General features: G+C 39.1%; 1 protein-coding gene across 1 annotated transcript in view; it reads right to left on the bottom strand.

The window, feature by feature from the left end:
- Positions 1-529: 529 nt before the first annotated feature.
- Positions 530-22,704, bottom strand: part of CCDC175 (coiled-coil domain containing 175) — a 42,347-nt gene continuing 20,172 nt past the window's right edge. The window contains exons 8-14 of the mRNA XM_056133379.1: positions 17,325-17,406; positions 12,306-12,442; positions 10,639-10,749; positions 8,037-8,108; positions 6,368-6,503; positions 4,192-4,323; positions 530-814 (exon numbers count right to left, since the gene is read on the bottom strand). Of these exons, the coding sequence (XP_055989354.1) occupies positions 530-814; positions 4,192-4,323; positions 6,368-6,503; positions 8,037-8,108; positions 10,639-10,749; positions 12,306-12,442; positions 17,325-17,406 (955 nt within the window). The remainder of the gene's footprint in view (positions 815-4,191; positions 4,324-6,367; positions 6,504-8,036; positions 8,109-10,638; positions 10,750-12,305; positions 12,443-17,324; positions 17,407-22,704) is intronic.

Here is a 22,704-nt window from a genome sequence, read left to right as displayed (position 1 = left end):
CTAATTACCCAGATATGGGACTCATGAGGTGTATTTGCCATAAGGTAGGCCAATGGGAAAAATCTGAGTAGTTCCTATGGGCAAAATGATTAAATCATAACTGGAAAAGAGATTATCATTTGTAGATGCATGTGATGAAACAGAAAAAAAGTCTTTATATGGTATCAGGGTAAAAGAATTGGTTTCATCTGTACCACAGAGAGAGACCATGCTGTTGATATCGAGTTACTTTAAGTAGCCTTTAAAAGAGAAAAGGAGACATTAGACAAGAGAAAGTGTAGTGTGAGAGAGAAAGCTAGAAGAGGCAAAAACTAAAGAACAGGAAGTAAAAGGTGATGAGAACATGTTGGAAGTATTTCCAGACATACTTGTGACTGATGACACTCTCCCTACCTTGAATGAGACCTTAACTTCTTAAACTGTAAAGCACCATCATGTATAAGGTTCTGAAATGAATGTGGGGTCATGGAAAATTTGGCAACAGTAACAGGTTTCTGTATAAGCAACTATTAATTCAAAATTGAATGGTTCATGAATCTGAGGTGTTTGTGGCAGGTCCTGCTCCTGGTATCCTTCTTAGGGTTGTAAGTGGAAATAGTGGAAGAAGTCCCATGACAGAAGTTAACAGAAGTTCTAACTCAGCTTGAGGGAAGTTGCAGAATGCTTCATGTGTACCTGAAATCTGACCACAGAGCTCTTCATACTTCTTATTTTTATTTATAAACTCCACTTCTACCTCTTGAAGATTAGGAAGATACTCCTGTAGCATGTCTTCATACATTTCAGCACTGTGCTTTTCCATGACAAATGTTTTCTTTAAAGAAAGAAAAATAAATGGTGAGGCACGCATCAGAGAAGTCACATAGCCCTCTAGATTAGAAAGTAGGTTCTCTGAGGGAGATCTCCAAACCTGAAGGGCATAGAAAGGTATCTGATAGAAGCTAGATAATACTATTTAAAGGAGTTTTTTATATTTGGTTTGATATACAGCTCTCTGAAAAGCGAAAATTTTATTTATATCAAACACACATGTTTAAGAAATTAAGATCCTTTGTCTTTCCAGTGATCTTTTCAGTTCTATGGTTCTACTACCAAGGCTTGCCTGCCTTCCTTCCCTGACTTTCTCCCTCCCCTCTGCTCAGGAAGCTGCAGGACCTGTCACAGTGATATTCAGCCAATGGTTGGCAGTTCAATGTAATGAACAGTGAATGTGGTATTGCTTAGCCCAACAGTGCTGGGGCTCATCTGGAGTACGCTAGCCATGCTGGGTGTCTCCAGTTCTGCACCCTTAGAGCCCAATGTGGTACCAAGAGTTGAAGTGGGGTTGGCTTTATCCAAGGCATATACCTTATACAGGGCATTAGCCCCTGTACTATCTCTCTGTCTTCCACCATGATTCTCTTAACATTACTACATATATTAGTCACAGGTATGTTTGAGGAACTCTCTCTTGTTTGATTGCATTTTTGGCAAGAAAAAGGCAGCAGAGGAACTGGTTCAAAGGACTGGAACACATGGTCTTCATGTTGGAGCCCGGTTTTGAAACCCAGTACCACATGATGTTCCCAATATCACCAAGCAAGACCCCACCAAAAATTAATTAACAATAAAAATTTAAATTTTAAAAAGTCAGTAAATCAGAATATACATAAGTTCTAAGAAATACTGTTGTAAAAATCTGTGCTCTTGCATCGCATGTGATTATCTGCACCATACCACACTTGCCCTTACTCACCATTTTAAGCTTAATATTTCTTTCTCTAGCATAAGTCACCATGGAATTGACTATGTGTGCTACTGGTTTATCTTGTTTTTTCAACTACCCTCCAATAAGGAGCTTCATAAGGACTCTAATTCATTTTGCTTCTGTTTTTCAGCTTCTAATATGATATACCCAGACATGTCCAAACCAGCAGAGGGAGACCATTTCTCATTACCCCCACCTCTTAGGTTTCTTATTTATTATTTGTACAGTGCTTCCTATACCTTTGTTTTTTGCTTGTGCTAGATTTCACTACACTGCTTCCTATTGAGACTCTCATTTTCTACTGGTGGGAATGTTGACTGGTTCCACCTTTTTGGAAAACAATGTAGACATTTCTTTAAAAATTAGGAATTGAGTTTCCATATAATCCAGCAATTCCACTTCTTGGCATTTACTCCAAGGGCCCCAAAACTCATCCAGAAAAACTGCTTGCATGCCAATGTTCATTGAAGCACTATTCACAATAGCCAAAATCTGGAATCAACCAAAGTACCCAAGAGCAGATGAATGGATAATGGACCTTTGATACAAAGACACTAGGGCAGTATTGCTAATTTTGATCTTCCTTTGTATAGCTGTGTAGTTATTTTAATTCATGACCCAAATCTTCTTACATTGGAATTTTTTTTACCCTGCATTTCCTTGCTTTCCATATTGTACTTTTAAAGGAAGTCATGCTTGCTGCTTTCTGTTGTTTGTATTAAAAAGAATAGAGCTTTATGAGGATGGGGCAATAGTACAGCAGGTAGGACATTTGCTTTGCACATGCTGACCTGGGTTCTATCCCTGGCAGCCTGTGTGGTCCTCAAAGCACCACCAGGAGTATTTCTTGAGTGCAGAGACAGGAATAAGCCCTGAGTACTTCTGAATGTAGCCCAAAAACATAAAAATTAAATTAAAAACATAGAACAGGGATCCTCTCCTGAAATTTCTTTGGGTTTCTATAGCATGTAGCAGGGTGTGTGTCATGGAGGTAGCACAAAGAACTCTGCTATGGGTATGTTTTGAAAGGTAAAGATAGTCCCTCTAAGGGAGTATTGCTGCAAATGAAGTCCCCCTTGCTTTCGCAAGGCCTCTTTAATCTCCTCAAACAGAATCCTGTTTAAATAAGGACTTTGAATACCATTATTTTTCTCTGCAGCTCCTCTAGTCTATGAGAACCATTTCTGGGACTCTCCAGGGAATGCCACTACCCTTAAACGGTGTGACTTTTTGTTGTTTCCAGGATCATGAGATCTGTGTTTTCCCTGGCTATTCAGTGCTTTTACTTCCAACTACTCGACCCCCAATTCATATGCGGAACCCTCCAAGATCTGCCATCTCTATATACAAATGGTCCATAGACATATGAAAAACTTCTGATTGCCACTCATGATTAGGGAAATGCAAATCAAAATCACACGTACCATCTCATGCCTGTAAGGACTGCATATTTTTTTTTAAAAATCTGGGAACAGCCAGTGTAGGCAGAGTGGTGGAGACAAAGGAACACTTATCCACTGTTGGTGGGAATGTCATCAGGTTCAATCTCTGTGAAAAACAATATGCAGATCTATCCAAAAATAATAGGTATCATATGACCAAGTGTTACCACTTCTTGGTATATATCCCCCAAACACAGTCATTAATTTGTAAGGATATAAGTTCTATCTCTGAACTTAGTACAATAGCAAAGATAGGGAAATAGCCCAAATGCCCAACTACAGATGAATGGATCAAGAAGTTGTGGCATATGTTCACAGTTAAATATTATGCATCCCTAAGAAACAACAAAATCATGCAATTTAGAGTGATATGGATGGAACTAGAGGATACCATGCTGAGTGAAGTCAGTCAGAAGAAAAAGGATACATACAAAATGATCTCTCTCATGTATGAGACTTAAAGATGCACAGCAAGAGAGCAACAAAAGTCAAAAGGCAATCTAATGGGAGACCCAGTCCACAAAATTGAGTTTGGGGTGGGGGACATGAGGGGGTCCTTGGGAGAAGAAAATAGATACACTGGTGATGGGTGTGGCGTTGAAATTATATGCATGAGAAATTGGTACAAGTAGAATTGAAAATCACACAATCTCTATCAATAATTTTTAAAATACAAGCCTTCTCTCTAAAGGAGCCACCTGGCCTGGATCACTGGTTCCCTGAATCTGAAAAGTTCTACTTTCTTGAACTGTTATTTCCCTCTCCCACCACCTCCCAACAAGTTCATGCTAACATTATGCCAGCATCTCTATGTAACATGAAGTATGTGATTTTTTTTAAATGGAAGTACTCTTTCTTGTTCTTTTTCTAGTTTAGAAGAATAATTCAAAACAAAACTATTGCTTTGTTCATACTAGAAGAGTTATTTTACTGTTAGATGGTTAGAATAGCATGACACATACCCAGCCTCCAGAAACTGCTTACATGTTAAATGAACATTACCTGAGACTCGGTTAGCTCTTCAATTAGCTTATTTTCCTCATCAACAAAGTGTTCCTCATCCTCTTTTAATTTTTGGACAAGTTCTTTAACACCAAGCAAAAAGTCAGCGATCTCTCTTTCTTTATAACTGATCTAAATAGAGAAAAATAGGCATTGTTATAAGGTAAAGGTAAAGGTAAAAGGCCCTCCCGTTGATCGTCGATTTGCTCGAGCGGGCCCAGTAACGTCTCCATTGGAGACTTTGTTGTTACTGTGTCTGGCATATCGAATACTCTCAGTAGCTTGCCGGGCTCTCCGAGAGGGGCGGAGGAATCGAACTCGGGTCAGCCATGTTGGCCGCTTGTAAGGCGAACACCCTACCCGCTGTGCTATCGCTCCAATTTTCAAACATCTAGAAAAATTAATATTTCTTTGCATAGGACTGCAATATGATTTAAGCTTCTTCTTTCTTTCTTTCTTTCTTTCTTTCTTTCTTTCTTTCTTTCTTTCTTTCTTTCCTTTTGCTTTTTTAGGGTCACACCAAGCGATGCTCACGGGTTACTCCTGGCTCTGCACTAGGAATTACTCCTGCTGGTGCTTGGGGGACAATTTGGGATGCCAGGGATTGAACTCAGGTCGACTGCATGCAAGGCAAATGCCCTACCCACTGTACTTTTGCTCCGGCCCCAAGTTCTATTAGTTTGATTGTTTCTTAATAAACCACCAAGAGGAATTTTTTCTCTTTGTTCCTACAGGAAGGTTAATTTCTTTACCAACGACATCTAGAGATGATATGAAGAATGGGGACAAAGAGAGGTGGACAGAGGATTAATAGAGGAGGTAAATAAGTTATGTTTGGTTTCTTGTTTTAGAGAGCATCTCCCTAAAAAGTAATCTCAAGTAAGTTCCTGACATCATGTGTTAAAAAGCATCTTCTGAAGACAATTTGCTAAATTCTTGTAGTTAATACACAACAAATGGATACATTGCTTACTAAATTAAATAATTCCCTCTAAATCTGAAATTAGCAGAATGGAGAATCTCTTTTTAAAATAAGGTTTAAGAAATCTTGGAAAAGATGCCAGCTAAACCCCTAAAATTCACAGGTACACTGGCATTTTGGTATTTCGGCTGAAAACTCTGTAGTACCCTTAGGAGTGGAGTGGGCTGGGTCTCCTCCCTGCTGAAGCCCTGGCAGCCACACCCATGCCCCACAGCCACTGCCATACCAACAACCCAACTTCACTGCTTCATGACTAATCTCTGCAGAGATACCAAACCTATGAAAATTCTAGACACACCAGTTTTTTTGGTTTTTTTTTTTTCTTTTTGGGTCACACCCGGCAATGCTCAGGGGTTACTCCTGGCTCTACACTCAGGAATTACTCCTGATGGTGCTCAGGGGACCATATGGGATGCTGGGATTCAAACCCGTGTTGACTGCGTGCAAGGCAAATGCCCTACCCGTTGTGCTATCCCTCCAGCCCCCGACACACCAGTTTTCAGGCTAAACACTCTGGGATCTTCTCACAGTGGGGGCAAATAGACTCCCCTCACCCTCCTCTACTTCTAGAAGCACCAGAAGCCACACCCAGATCCCACAGCCACCATGTAAACTCATTAGCCCAGTTCTAAAGATCATGTTCTTCCTGGAGCACATGGCCACATAAACAGCTGCCCAACATTTCTAAAGTCCACAATACTGACTGCCTGATAGGAATATACCAAATTAGATGGGAAAATAGCTTACAAGCCAACAAAGCTCAATAAACAAAAGCAATAACAAAGAAGGCTCAACTAGCAACAAACAACTCAGTAAATCCTCAGACATGACCGCATGGTGAGATAAGACAATTCTAACAAATTTTCTTTTGCTGAAGCATATTTTTATAATTCCATTAGTCACTTAGTTTTAACAAGCAATATAAAATAATTTTGTGCCTGCTAAGGGGAAGACTAGGGGTGTAGGTGGGAAACTGGGGACAATGATGGAAGGTCACACTGGTGGTGGGATTGGTGTTGGAATATTGAATGCCCAAAACAACTATTTTATGAACAACTTTTGGTTTTTTTGGTTGTTTTTTGTTTTCATAAACCAGTGTTTAAATAAAATAAAACAAAACAAATAAAATAAAGTTGAAGTATTGAATGAGAGATGATCTATAGGACTAAATCAAAGTTCTGCCTGTTTTCTTACCTCCATTTCTAAATGCTTGCGAGTTTGTTGTACAGCCTGAAGATCATTTATTAGTTTCTCTAGTAAAGCACTTTGCTCTAATATCCAAAGTTTACCCTTTTTTTTAGCACAAGATACTTTCCACTTAGTGAAAAATCTAGAGATTAAAACACAGAATGACATTAATTCATATAACAGTTCACTTAAAGGTAAGGTAAAGGCCCTCCCGTTGATCGTCGATTTGCTCGAGCGGGCCCAGTAATGTCTCCATTGGAGACTTTGTTGTTACTGTGTCTGGCATATCGAATACTCTCAGTAGCTTGCCGGGCTCTCCGAGAGGGGAGGAGGAATCGAACTCGGGTCAGCCATGTTGGCCGCGTGTAAGGCGAACGCCCTACCGCTGTGCTATCGCTCCAGCCCATAGCACAGCAGGTAGGGCGTTCGCCTTACACGCGGCCAACATGGCCGACCTGAGTTCGATTCCTCTGCCCCTCTCAGAGAGCCCGGCAAGCTACCAAGAGTATTGGATATGCCAGACACAGTAACAACAAAGTCTCCAATGGAGACGTTACTGGGCCTGCTCGAGCAAATCGACGATCAACGGGAGGGCCTTTACCTTTACACTTAAAAGATGAATGAATTTAAAACAAAACAAATATAAGTATGATGATAGAAAATTGTGTTATTGGTGATGCAGTTTAAGATGAAAGAGAGGAGAAGGAGATGAAGGAGATGAGGAGGAGAAGAAGAAGAAAGAGGAAGAGTAGGAAGGAGGAAGAGGATGACGATGATGAGGAGAAGGAGAAGGAAGAGGAGGTGAAGGAGGAGGAAGAGAGGGAGGAGGAAAAGGAGGAGGAGAAGGAGGAGGAGGGAGAGGAGAAGAAGTAGAAGAAGAAGAAAAAGAAGGAAGAGGAGGAGGAGGAGGAGGAGGAGGAGGAGGAGGAGGAGGAGGAGGAAGAGGAGCTTTCTCTGCAGGATGCTTCCCAGTAAGAAATGGTATCTATATGTCCACTAGGATAGCTCACAAACCAGAGTCTTGGAATCTCAAAGCAAAAAGAAAATCAAGTAGAAATATCAATTTAATCAGCTACATTTACCAAAGTGCTATAGATTTTTAATTTTACATTCTTATTTTTTCTTTTCTTTTTTGTTGAATCACCATGAGATACATAGCTATAATAAAATACAACTGTTTCCACAAGTGCTAAGTGCTAAGTCCTATCATGCACTTAAAACATTACATACAGTATCATCCAAGTTACTATACATGACAAGCACTAGGTGCTAACTACCACTCCTCACTTTACAGGAATTACAGGTGAAAAATAAGACAAAGCCCCATAGTCTCTCAGTGACAGAGCTAGGAAGAGACAGGGTAAGCAGAGATGAATCTGTATCATTTGCAAGCCTGGCATGACCCTTTAACCCTGCACAGAACTTTTATACTTGTCCACACAGAAGCCTGAATGAGCAAGAGGTACTGCACAAACCTATTAGGCTTTTTGGTGTATTTGATTAATTGAAACATTAGTTCTGTTCAATAAGAGATAATCGAACAGAATATTCTCCTACAATTTAACTGAGGAAATTTACTTTGACTCTAGGCAACCCAAAATTACTCTTGTTTTCTCCCAAATTTTGGGCATTGTTCATTAATATTATATTCACAAAACAAATGATTCTTTTTTACCGCCTCTCATATTCCCTTTGCAATTTATCACCCAGCAGTTTCAGTTCTTTTCGATATAATTGTTTTGTAGCTCTAAAAACAAGAAAAATATATTAGATTTTGCATTTATGAGCAAAGTAATCATGTCTAAAGAACCTTATGAACATTACAGTTTTCCTCTAATTGGGAGGCAAAATCAATTTGTATTACAGCTGAAAATATTTGTGGTAGACTAAGGAAAGCAACTCCAGTTTTATGCAAATACAAACTATTTTTTAAGGATTGTGATGGGTAGCCAAAGATAGTAAATAGTAAATTCTGGGCTGATAGTTGTCAGCTGAAGAAGCGTAATGGTAGGGAATTGGTTAGTAGAGGGAGGAAGATGGACGTCCAGAACAGGGTGAAATTTTACCAGGGAGAGGAAATCATCATGTGTAAAGGAAAGCTAGTCAGGACTGCTGTGCTGGAGACAGACTTTCTGCCCACAGAGAACATGAAAGGAAACAACACCATTGTTTTGTTGGTGGGATGAAAATCAACAAATTGGTAGGGAACTCTAGTTTTTAGACTGCTCAAGACTATTGTGGACTAGACCATGGTTTCTAAACTGAGCTATGATTTGATAATTTGTCAATATACATTCTTTGAACTTAGGGAAAAGAAGTACACTTTTGAATGGAAAATTTATTTTGTGGTAGGACAGATGGAAACATGGAAACGTGCAGATTAAATGTAGGAATTATAAGTCTCTGATAGTTGTGATCCCTTCTCCCCCTAGAGAAGTGCTACATGCACAGAAATAAATTGACTGTCACATTAAAACTAATACTGTACGCATGTAGATAGATAGATAGATAGATAGATAGATAGATAGATAAAAAAGACTTTTGACCAACATCTTGCAATGCACAGGGGTAACTCCTGGCTCTGCACTTGGGAATTACTACTGGTGGTTCTTGGGAACCATGTTGGATGTCAGAGATCAAACCTGAGCAGCCTACCTGCTGAACTGTCTATCTGCCTCCGAGACTTTATATCTTTTAAAAACAAAAGTATTCATAAGTGAATCTTAAAATATAAAACACTTCCAGGTAAATTACAAACAGAATTGTGCTCGTGGATGCTGTTTTATTTTTCCATTTGACGTCAGTGTATGAATTCTCAATTTCCTCTCTAAATAGATCTATATGGCTCTAGAACTTTGTTGGTGGATAAACTTAGTCTTATACACATATAGCAGAATGAGACTGTACTCTTGATTAATAGTCAAAATGAAAATTATGCATCCCCTTGAGTCTAGCAGCTCAACTCTTTGGAATTTATTAGAAAGAAAAAATCACAGATATGGACAAAGATAGATTAAAGGATGTTAACTTTGAGTGTGTTGTTTATAATGTAAAAATAGGAAAAAGCATAAGTCTGTCAAGTGAGTTCTTGCTAAATAAAACATATTGTTATCTGTAAAAAAAGGACTATGTAGGTAGAGAAAAGAAGAAAGAGGTCTTATACATAGGATTTTTCTGTTTTGAAATAATTTTCAGTAGTTTCAAACTGAACAGTCTAAAGTAAAAATTAGTACAAAGAATTTATCTCCAATCTTCACTACTCCAAATTTAATCATTTTATCATTTTTAATATTTCTTCCAGATATATTTTCCCCAGGTTTCTTGAGTTAAAATTAACAATGTAAGTAACTAAACTGGAGCTCTTGGTGAAAAATTTCAGTTATAGAGTGGCCCAATTCACATACGTGTATACACAAACACATAAAAGTATATATATTTGAAAATATAAAGAGCAAGAGCTAGAGCGATAGCACAGATGGTAGGGCGTTTGCCTTGCACACGGCCGACCCGAGTTCAATTTCTTCGTCCCTCTTGGAGAACCCAGCAAGCTACCGAGAATATCCCACCCACATGGCAGAGCCTGGTAAGCTCCCTGTGGCATAATCAATACGCCCAAAACAGAAACAAGTCTCACAATGGAGACACTCCTGGTGCCCCCTCGAGGAAATCGATGAACAACGGGAGGACAGTGCTACAGTGCTACATGAAGAGCAAATGCTGTACAGTAATATCTCTGTGGAAACATAAAAGTAACTTTTATTCTAAGTTACACATTCCTGTTTCCTTTTTTTTTATGGCTAGCTCAGAGACTATTCCTGGCTCTGCACTCAGGAATCACTCTTGGCATGCTTGGGAGACTATATGGGGTGCTGGGGATTGAACACAGGTCGCCAGCATGCAAGACAAATGCCCTACTCACTGTGTTATCTCTCCATCCCTACATTACACATCTCTAAACTTGAATATTTAACTCAGGCACAGGGATTACATCTTTGAACCATAAAAACTAAAGGGATTTAGACTGTTGCTAATGAATTTCATAGGGAGGCAATTTCATGACAACGTTCAAGAAAATTTTTTCCTAGACTTAAACCTTGTCTACCTTTTCAAGAAAAGATTCAAGACCTATAAATCTTTTTCAAATTGTAAAACAGAGAGAGCTAATTATGACCTCCCCTTTTAGACTATATTAGAGATAGGCATAGATTTTTTATTACCAGTCATTAAAAAACAAATGAAGAAACAAAGATGAAAATATTCAAAGGCATCAAACATACTGTAAAAGTTCTCTAAGCGTGCTGATTCCATCTGTCATATTTTTGATGTCAACTTTTCTTTTAAAAAGGAAATTTTCTTTCTCAGTGATGTAACTTAAGAGCTTTTCATTTCTACCATTAAAAAAATATATGTGTTAATTGAAATTGTTGTTTTTAACTCAGCATGAGAAAACATACCATCACAAATAAATTTTTTAAAAAATTGTTGGCAAAGTTCAATTCATGAATGATTCCCAGGGCCACAGGGTTCCCTAAGCACCACTGGAAGTGACCTCCAAGCATCTGCCTAGGAGTAGCTCCCAAGTACCACCAGGTGTCGCTCCAAACAACAACATGCAATCATTCTTAGTGGGGTCTTCAGTGACAAAGTGGTTGCAACACCTTTCCACTATTAAATCCCACAAAGATGAACATAACTTCACCTAAGTAGCAGTGGACACTTCAATTACATTTTAACATCACCTGAGTGTAGCAATAGACTATTAGGTGCATAATTATGAATATTAGATGCACAATTTCATGTTCCAAAGATGTTATCCTTAATAATCTTTAGGAAAACCTGAGGAAATGTGCATGGGTGAATATGCAGTACTATGTGTAGATGAATGTACAAGGTAATGAAGATATAGTTCTGAGTAAGACAGAGGGATTGCTTTGATCCAGTTACAGTTCCATGGGACAAGGACTTTGTGTCTACTTGATTACAAAGTAGTGACTGATGAACTCTAAGAATGACATCAGACTGTATTTGAAAAGTATTGGACAGGTGGAATTGAAAATGTGTGTGATTAAATGAAATCTAATGAATAGTGAAAGATAAGAATTTACCTGGGTGTGGCGGGGGGCATTTTTCAGTCTCTGGGTTAGGGGCTTTGTGCTAAGGACCAAATCCTTATCTGAGCAAGGAAATATAGGCACAAAGTCAATTTCTGAGAAAGACAGAGCTTGTAGTTCCTCTACATAATTTCATGGGATAAATACCTGATTATTCTTTTAAGAATATGACTTAGAAGTAAAAAGCATGCAGTTTGAATCAGTGGATATGATCTGACCCAAATGAGGAAACCATTATTGTATTTCTATAGAGCAGATTAGGAGAGTGATTATTTTAAGTTTATTTATTTTTGGGTAAATACTATTTGTTGCTGTCAATACATTTTAAGAGAGATAAGGTTGAGAGGGGTAGAGGGTGGGCTGAAGTGATAGCACAGCAGGTAGGGCATTTGCCTTGCAAGCGGCCAACATGTCCGATCCGAGTTCAATTTCTCCGCCCCTCTTGGAGAGCCCAGAAAGCTACAGCGAGTATCTTGCCCTCACGGCAAAGCCTGGCAAGCTACCCATGACATATTCAATGTGCCAAACACAGTAACAACAAGTCTCAAAATGGAGACATTACTGGGCCCACTTGAGCAAATCGATGAACGAACAACTTGCTGGGCCACAGCAATAGTACAGTAGGTAGGGAACTTGCCTTCCACACAAGAGACCCAGGTTCGATTCCTGACATCCCATATGGTACCTGAGCACCACCAGGAGTAATTCCTAAGAGCAGAGCCAGGAGTAAGCCCTAAGCATCTGGGTATGGCAAAAAGAAAAAAAAAAGGGAAAAAAAGAAAAACACCTCATAACTATGCACAGTGACTTATTATTAATGAATAGAAACATACTCGAGAATCATCATCCTCTGATGCCTTTTTATTTTTTCTTCTTCTTTTATTGCAGCCATATATTGTTTGTTTAAGTTTTGTAATCTCTCTTGTAGATCTTGGTACTCCAAACGTCTACTCTTTAGTTTTTCAGCTACCTAGAAAAAAAACCAACAGATGATCTTGTTAAAAATTTTTTTGACTAGATATTGTTTCATTTTTATTAAATATTTCTAGTCAGGACAAAAATAGTATCCATCAAATGCTCTGACTGATGCTTTTTTCTTGTACTTATATCACTTTATTGAACTGCTTCAAATGAGCCAGAAAAGTCAGGTTTAGTACACATGGTTCAGCATAACCTTATGACTGTGTATCATAAAATATCTGGATGGAAAAATTCTTAAATGAAGAATTAACAAGAAAGGAAAAATAAATGAAATTTAATTCTACCCCAATAAGCAAGAGTTCAGAGTGATAAACTTAGCACTGAAAACAAATTTTGCACCTAGGATATTTACTGATAAGAAAGAAACCACTTTTCTTAAATGACAAAGTAAACACCTGGAATTCATTCAGGTGAAGAACTTGATAAGCCTCCACTTTATTCTGGAACCTTAGAATTTCACCCTCCAGAGAATAGTGAAACGGAATCTCACAAGTCTGGTTTCAGTCAACAGGAAACTTAAAGGTGGGTTAAGGTAATTGAAGACTAGTGATATTCTCTGGGCACATGATAGAAGTGAGTGAAATATCTGTTTCCAAGGAAAACACCTGCCTCACTGACCTCAAACTGCTTCTATGAACATTTTTTCAGGTACATGTAAAGCACATACTTTTCCCCCATGAACAAAAGGAAGACAGCATAAACCAAAATTGGAAGGTATAAAACTTTACAAATATACTATCAAAACATCAGATATTGGAATGAGATAAATGCATCAAATATGAAAATTAGAAACTGAAATACAAAAAGACAATTGAAAAAGATTTGCCAGTTGAAAAATATAATAACAAAAAAAATCAAAATAGATCAGGCCCAGCAGGTAAGAATCCCTAATATGAATTAGTAACTCAATGTTTTCCTTTCAATGGTAATCACTCATCTAAAAGAGAATTGTCTTTTATGGCTCCGGTTCAAGGTAAGGCTTCCAAGAAAGAACAATGAAGCTACAATTTGTAACAGAGGAACAAGAATTTGGTTACAAGTTGTTAGTATATTTTAGAACTGAAGTATGGGTAAAGAAGTATAAAAGTAAGAAAAAAAAGGTGAATAAAAATAACTTTGTGCTCCAAAACCAGATTCTTCCTCATGACCCCTCAAAGTTTGACTGATTGCAACAGATCATAAAATACCTTCTATCATTATATGTCTTTTAGAAATGAAGGAAAAAAGACAAGTTTTATTTCCTGGTTGATTTAGAGACAAGACAGAAATAGAGAACATGGAAAGCGGGTACCTAATCCAATAAATTCTGAATTATTGAAATGTGTATATGGGGGCAGGGAAAGAAATATCAAGGATGTTTACATCTCAGTGCAAAGAGCAAGAATTTCAGTTATATTTAATGTGCATATTTACTTGTATAAATCTATAAATAGAATATTCACTGTCCTCCCGTTGATCGTCGATTTGCTCGAGCGGGCCCAGTAACGTCTCCATTGGAGACTTTGTTGTTACTGTGTTTGGCATATCGAATACGTCACGGGGAGCTTGCCAGGCTCTGCCGTGCGGGCGAGATACTCTCGGTAGCTTGCCGGGCTCTCCGAGAGGGGCGGAAGAATCGAACTCGGGTCGGCCATGTTGGCTGCGTGCAAGGCAAGTGCCCTACCTGCTGTGCTATTGCTCCAGCCCCTATAAATAGAATATTATATATAATTTTTCTATTGATCCCTCAACATATGAAGAATTATTTATATTACTTATTAAGTATTAGCACAGTGTGTAGGATCTTACCCATGACCGACCCGGGTTCAATCCCTCCATCCCTCTCAGAGAGCCCAGCAAGCTACCGACAATATTCCGCCCACACAGCGGAGCCTGGCCAACTCCCCTGGCGTTTTTAATATGCCAAAAGTAGTAACAAGTCTCACAATGGAGACAATAATGGTGCCCGCTCAAGCAAATCGATGAACGACAGGAGGACAGTGTTACAGTGATTAAGTATTACTTAGTTGATCAAGGTCCTTTTGCTCAACTTTTTTTTTTGTAGGAGTACTGCTATTTATTCAGCCACTGATTGACTGATTGAATTGGGCATGAACTCCACCTTAATTTATTTATTTATTCATTTAATTTTTATATTTATTTATTGAATCACTGTGGGAAAAGTTACTAAGCTTTCAGGTTTAAGTCTCGGTCATACAATGATCAAACACCTTTCCCTTCACCAGTACTTATTTTTCACCACCAAGAACCCAAGTATACCCCCCCACCCCTCCAAATGCCTGCGAGGCAGGTGATTTCTACTTAACTCTTCTCTACATTGATTACATTCATTATTTCGACAAAAGATGCACCATTATTGTTTAGAATTCCCCCCCAAACAATCAGAATTGCTAAAAAGGCATTGTGAAATATTTTGTTTTCTATAGCCGGTTATGAGAATCATATAATGTCATGAGGCCACGATTTTGGATTTCTGCAAAGAGCCGGATAATTATGAGATTGATTTCTGTGTGCCTGGTGTTATGGATGTGCCAGAGAGCCGCTCGTGGGGGGTAACTCGTGACCTTGGTAGGGCATGAAGGATGTGCAGGTACCGTCCCCCTTCCCATAAGACTGCAGTTGCCCCGTCACCGTCAGCTCATACCTGGCTTTCCTATAAGCTCTGAGGTGGCGGCCACCTTGCTTTTTCCCTTGGGGGAAAAAGGCTGAAGGGAGCAACACCCTTTCCTTCCCAGGGAGGCATGATGCCGTAGTTTAACGCATGGTCCATTCACTTTTCTGCCACAACCTGCTGGGTTCTGGATTAAGTTCTTTTGCCTTTGGAGCCATGGCCATGCCAGAGAGCTGCTTGTGGGGGTCAACTCGTGACCTCGGTAGGGTGTGAAGGACGAGTTGGTACCTCCCTCCTTCCCATGAGACTGCAGTTGCCCCGTCACCACTGGCTCAGACCTGGCTTTCTTATAAGCTCTGAGGTGGTGGCCACCTTGCTATCGGGGCGGGGGGGGGAAGGTAGAAGGAGCAACACCCTTTCCCTCCTGGCAAGGCATGGTGCCGTAGTTTAACACATGGTCCATTCACTTTTTTGCCGCAAGCTTCTGGGCTCTGTATTAAGTCATTTTGCCTCTGGAGCCAGGGCCGTGCCAGAGAGCCTCTTGTGGGGGGCAACTCGTGACCTCAGTAGGGCGTGCCCCATCAACGCCGGCTCATATCTGGCTTTCCAATAAGCTCTGAGCCGGCGACCACCTTGTATGCAGTCCAGATGCATTTCTCGTCACTGCAGGCCCAAACCTGACTGTCCAGTGGCCTCTGGAGAATGGCGGTCACCAGGATGCCAGGGGGAACAGGCCAAGGCACGAAACCTATTCCCACCTGGAGTGACCCAGCGCCGATAACCTACTGCAGGAATAGGAAGCATTTCTGCCAAAAGCCTTTGGGTTCCGAGATTTTTTTCTGATAGTCTGGGATCATGGCCATTAAGCAGTTCAATCAGGAACCAGAGAGGCCATGCCTCCAATTATATAGCTGAGCCAGAGGTGGTTTGTGGGTGTGTCTCTCACATACCTAACTTTTAGCTGTTTACTTTCTTGGTAAACTTTGCCCCAAGTTTTTGGGGTCTGGCCAAAGGCACAGCAGCAATTTTGGGGTATCTGAAAGTCTGACGTTGCCATCAGGCGGCTGATGCACTCACTTCACAGGTACAGACTGACCTGCTGGCGGCACCATACCCCCTTTTGCTCAACTTTTAAATTGTATTCCCTGAAGTTAAGTACACTTATAAATTATATGTGGAATATCGTGTGGCTAAATCTTTATTTATACACTTTATTTATCAAATTATTATGATAATTTTTTTAACCAAAGTTTAAAAACTAAACTTAAATTTAACCTAGGGAATGCTCTTATAGGCAAAGTCGGCTTCAAATATTTCACTAGTAATACTATATGCAGTACAAGTTTGCACACTTCACAGGTACCACAAAACAGCAATAAGATGTTAATTTTATTAAAACTTCAAATTAAAAGCATTAATTAGTCATGGACAGTCATAATGTAAGGTTACTATACCCACAAGAAAAAAATCTCCCAAAAGGGGCTCATCTTCTGAAGTCATGAAATTTACATACAAGTGGTACTACATGGAAAGTATCATGCTAAGTGAAATGAGTCAGAAAGGGAGGGACAGACATAAAAAGATTGCATTCATCTGGGGGACATAAAGTAACAAAATAGGAGATTAATACCCAAAAATAGCTGACATAAGTACCAGGAGGATTACTCCCTGGCTTAGAGGCCAGCTGGGCATGCTAGTGGAAAAGGCAGCTCAGATAGAGAAGGGAGCACCAAATAAAGGGTGTTTGGAGGATCCTACCAGGATGGGAGATGCATTTTGAAAGTAGACTATAGACCGAACATGATTGCCACTCAATGTCTCTTTTGCAGACCACAACACCCAAAAGGAGAGAGAGAACAAAAGAAAATGCCCTGCCACAGAGGCGGGGTGGGATGGGGGGGATGGGTGTGGGATCCATGGTGGTGGAAAATGGGCACTGGTGGAGGGATGGGTATTTGATCATGGTATAATCAAAACCCAAGCACAAAAATTTGTAAGTCTACAACTGTACCTCATGGTGTTTCACTAATAAAAATTTTTAAAAAATGGGGGGCTCATCTTCACATGGTCAACATTTGTTTCCTTATATATTTAAAGTACTTTAGGGTAGGATAAAATCATAAGTCAAAGACTGTCAGTGGTGTTTGTTATTTTTACTTCACAAAATATGCATGTTTGAAAAATTTCCATTTTCACATAACAGCTAAAATAATAACTAAAAGTGAAAGAAAAAGAATTGTAATAATCATCATTTTTCTACCTTTTTTATCTTCTGTAATAAATCTGCTTTCTCAATGTTTCGTTCAGTGTCCAGTCTCATTTTGCTACTTACAAAATAGATCCTGTTAAGAAAGAAAGTCAAATAGACTTATCTTAGTATATGCTCCCCAATGAAGTTATATCTGCATAAAACACCAAAAATTTCCAATATCTTTTCCGTTTGTAAAATGCTTACAGAATCATTGAAATAAAAAAAAGCTATGAGACAGGAAAATGACTCAAAGGGCTAGAGTACATACTTCACATGCAGAAGATCTGGGTTTGATTCCCAGCTCTGCTTGGCCCTCAACCACTGCTGGATGAGAATCCTGAATATTGCACTAGTAACAGCTTCCAAGCACTGCTGAGTGTGACCCCAAAACTAATTAAGTAGTAAACTTTTAAAAACCTTTTTAAATGGCTAAATCAACACTTATTAATTTGTTTCATTTAAGAAACAACTATTGAATACCTGCATTCTGGAGGAGTTCTAGATATAAGAAACAACTATTGAATACCTGCATTCTGGAGGAGTTCTAGATACTAGAGATACAGCAGAAGCTGAGTCTTTACCCTCACAAAAGCTCTAGTCTAGCAGAGTGGTGGGAAAGTAAAAGTTTTATCTCTAATATATTTATATATGTTCGGTTCTTTTAGTTACAAGAATATCTTGAGGGACAGACTGGAGAAGATTAGTTGATCAGTTGGTTTTAAAAGTTCGATTTTTTTAACTGAGCAAGTTTAGTTTCTCTTTTTCTATTTTGTTCCTGTTGAAGTAGGAAATAATGCTTCATTTCATACATTTGGATAATAATGGAGCAGTTGGATGATAGCTCCACAGTTTCCAATTCTCATGACTGCTTCAATAGTTCAGGATCCTGAATCAAGAATGGCTCACTTGGGTCATAAGGGCAAATATGGAGAGAGGTGCTTTTAATCCATAGGCCTCAGCCACATTCCATGAGTACAGGTGACTGCTTTGCGAGGAACATTATTTTACATAGTGTTAAGTGCACAAAAGAACACAGAATAAAGGATGACTATGGTGCTTGCTGTGTTCATTTGTCAACTTCTTGTTCTCTTCATAATTTGTCAAAGACCTGATTGATGAGGAGCAAGGTAGGTGAAGATCTGAAGGAAGAACTTCTTTGGTAGTAGGAATAGCAGATGATAATATCCTGAGGTAGGAACAAACTTGGTGTATTTGACAAAAAGGAGTATGAGATGGTCAGACGGGTGGATCTTGTAGGAACTTGAGTGAGGATAAGGTAATAGGTAAGATATTATTCTGAAGGAAATAAGGAGAGAAACTTGTTTGTTGAACAGAAGATTAACATGGGTTGACATATATATGTTATAAGAAAGACTCATTGTTCAGTGTAAAATGAAAACCACAAGACAGTACATCTAGAAAGCTATTGTGGTGGTGCAGAAGATATATGGTGGCCCAGCTAAGATTAATTGCAGTACTGGAAGTAGATCAAGCCCAGTGAATAAGAATTCCAAATGGGAACTAGCAACCCCAAATGAAAAGATTTCAGTGGTAAAAATCATCTAAAAGAGAACTGTCTTTGATTCTGATTCAAGGTATGGCTTCCCAGAAAGGACAATGAATCCATGACATGTAACAGAGGAAGACAACAGAATAAACCTTTGAATTTACCTGGAGTTACAGTTCGGTTAATATTAGGAAGTGAGAAAGTTAATAGTGGTAGATGACCTATTGACTTTTAACTAGAATAACTAGATAAAAGGCAGGGGCTTATTAACTATGATATGGAAAACCAAAAGAAGACCTATTTCAGGGAGTGGGAAATACGGACTTTTCTTAAGGACATGTTGTATTAGGGATATATAGTACAGGGCTTATAAGGTCTTATAAGGAGGAAATCAAATAAGCTCTAGAGCATATGCATTAAAATTCCAGACTAGAAAATTACTGTAAAATATGAAAGTCACCGAAGTACAGAGGTACTTAAAGCAATGAAAGTAGGTAAAAATGATGCATGGCAAGTGTGTATAGAGAACAGTGAAGGACTGAGAACTCCAAAATTTGATTCAGAAATAATTGAATAATAAGGAATAAAGGGTCCTGAGAAAGAGCAGTGCTATTGACAATAGACAATATCTAGGAAAAACCCAAATGATAATAATGAACACAAATTAAGACAGGACCAAGATGGTAGGGCAGGGGACCTGTGAGATTACACTGTCACAAAACACAGACATGACCACAGAATCCTATAATCAACCCCACAAAGAAGATAATGGATGGGAGAGGAATTTGTGAGTAACTATAGTATGCATAAGGAGTTCCAGTGCAATGAAGCACAGACACAGCTGACTGAAAAAAATCTATCCACAGTCACATGAATCTACACCTTCATAAAATCAGAGCAGGAGGTAGATCCTTGTACTGGAAGAGTCTCAGGCTAGCTGTGGAAGTGAGTATACACCTGAGGCCTCATATCATAAGGTGATTTAAACTGATATTGCCTGCACTGGGAGCAGATTTAAGCCAATAAATACCCACAACCACCTCACCATTCAGATAGCATCTGAGTGCATTTACTTACCCAGAGCCCAAGAAAAGACCCAAAGAACAAGGAAGAATGTTGTGTTCAGAATACTTTTGCTTTGTTCAGCTGCCTGAATATGAGAACTGTGCTAATGAGACCATAGTAAGGGAGTGGGAACTGTGAATACAAGTCAGCAATACTGGTTTATACAGTAAGGCCTCAACATCAGTTTGAGGGCCGGAGCAATAGTATAGCAGGTAGGGCATTTGCCTTGCACGTGGCCGACCCAGTTCGGATCCCTGGCATCCCAGATGCTCCCCCAGCACCACCAGGAGTAATTCCTGAGTGCAGATCCAGGAGTAACCCCTGAGCATTGCTGGATGTGACCCCAAAAGCAAAAAAGTAAATAAATAAAAACAAAATCCCATCAGATTGAAGCAGAACAAGTTCAGACTCAATGCTTCTCTGTTCAGGAATTTGGTGAATGTGAAGCCTAGATTGTCCTATGAGCCTGCACCTAACCAGACCTTCATCCACTGCCCTAACAGCACAGCAGAACCAATGTAAAAGAGCAGAACCACCCCCCTCCCAATTAATTATCAAAGACCCAGAAAGGTTTCCACACACCCAAGAGCTATCTAAGCCGTCACATGAAGATTTCAGGGTTAAAACTAAGAATGGGAAGAACATTGAATATTCAGCCATAATAAAGAACAATTTGAGAAAAACAAAAACATACTTTCAAGAAAGAAAGAGAAATAGATGGATTCAGAGACAGAATGACAAAAGTTAAAGAATAACTCCAAAGGTTTGAGGATAAAATACATAAAACTATAAAGAATAAAATAAAGAAAAACAACTTAAAATTTAAAAATATTAGGGATAATTTCAAAAGAACCAGTATCTGCTTTATAGAAGTCTTAAGGAGTGGAGAGATGGGAGAAGAATTACTGATAGAACAAACTATAATCAAACTTTTCCACTCTGATGATTGAGCCATCTACCAGATCCAATAAACTCAGAATTCCTAGCAAAATAAACCTGAATAGAAGACCAAAGCTTATTATAATTAAAATGTCAGGGAGCTGGAGCAATAGCACAGTGGGTAGGGTGTTTGCCTTGCATGTGGTCAACCTCAGTTCGATTTCCAGCATCCCATAAGGTCCCCTGAGCACCGTCAGGGGTGATTCCTGAGTGCAGAGCTAGGAGTAACCCCTGTGCATCGCTGGGTGTGAGCCAAAAAGCAAAAAATAATAATAATAAAAAATAAAATAAAATGGCATAAGTCACAGAAAGAGATAGAATCCTGTGAACAGCAAGATTAAAGAAAAACTTGCACTTACAGGAGCCTCCATAACACTGACAGCTATGTACTAAATGAAACTCTATCTACCAAAAGAGATAAAATTTGATAAAATTTAACAGCCCAATAAAAATTTTCTACCCATCTTGGTTATTATTCAAATCAAGAGTGATACAAAACTTTATAGACAAGCATTAGCTAAGATTTGATCATTAATTCAGCTTTGCAAGAAGTAATCCTACTTGCTTAGGGAACTAAAAGAAACAATGGAAAGCAATGCCAATAGAAGACAAGAGGATTTGAAGGCAGACATGAGGAAAATGCAATCGGAAATGTCAGACCTGAAAAATCTCGTAGGCGAATTGAAAAACTCAGTGGAAGGCCTCAGCAGCAGAGTAACAGCTGCTGAGAACAGAATCAGTGAGCTCGAAGATGAAGTTCAGAGACTCTCCAGAAAAGAGCAGAAAATGGAAAAGAGACTCACAATTCGGGAACAGATGGCAAGAGAAGATCGTGATGAAGCCAAGAGGGGTAACATAAGAATTATTGGAGTCCCAGAGGTACAGGAAGAAAACCTTGATGAAGAAGAAACTGTCAAAGACATCTTTGCTACAACGTTTCCAGAGCTGAAGAAAACTTCTGAACATATTCAGGAGGCCCGAAGGGTACCAGCTAGAAGAAATCCGAATAAAAATACCCCAAGACACATTCTGATCAAAATGACCAAAACCTTAGATAGAGACAAAATTCTGAAAGCAGCAAGATCGAAGAAAGAAATCTCTTACGAAGGAGCATCCTTAAAATTCACAGCTGATTTTTCTGATGAAACCCTCATGGCCCGAAAACAGTGGTGGGACATAGTGAAAAAACTCAATGAAATAAATGCCTCCCCAAAACTACTTTACCCAGCGAGACTCTCATTCATAATAGAAGGAACAACACACAGTTTCACAGACAAACAACAGCTTAGGAACTTCATAGACTCAAAACCGTGGTTACAAGAACAACTAAATGGGCTACTTTAAGCCAAGAAAGGCCCCTCAAATACACCAAATTTCAACAGAACAATGGGACAAAATCCCACAACAATAATCTCTCTCAATGTCAATGGGCTAAACGCACCAATTAAAAGACATAGAGTGGCAGGATGGATTAGAAAATTGAACCCAACATTCTGCTGCCTGCAAGAAACACATCTCAATAGTCAAAGCAAACACAGACTCAGAGTCAAAGGCTGGAAAACAATCCTACAGGCAAACAGCTCCCAGAAAAAAGCTGGGGTAGCCATCCTAATATCAGACCACATTGATTTCAGAGTGAGGAAGGTCATAAGAGACAGTGAAGGCCATTTCTTATTGATCAAAGGATCTGTACAACAGGAAGAACTTACAATAATAAATGTATATGCACCTAATGAGAGACCAGCAAAGTACTTAAAACAACAACTCATAGATTTGGAAAGAGACATCAATAGCAACACAATACTAGTGGGAGACTTCAACACTGCTTTGTCACCACTTGATAGATCAACCAGACTCAAGCTTAGCAAGGACATACTT

Source organism: Sorex fumeus, unplaced genomic scaffold (assembly GCF_029834395.1).
Source record: "Sorex fumeus unplaced genomic scaffold, SorFum_2.1 ptg000098l, whole genome shotgun sequence".
Classification (NCBI taxonomy): domain Eukaryota; kingdom Metazoa; phylum Chordata; class Mammalia; order Eulipotyphla; family Soricidae; genus Sorex; species Sorex fumeus.
Note: the sequence above shows the minus strand (reverse complement) of the source record. Positions and strands in the feature narration are given on the sequence as shown.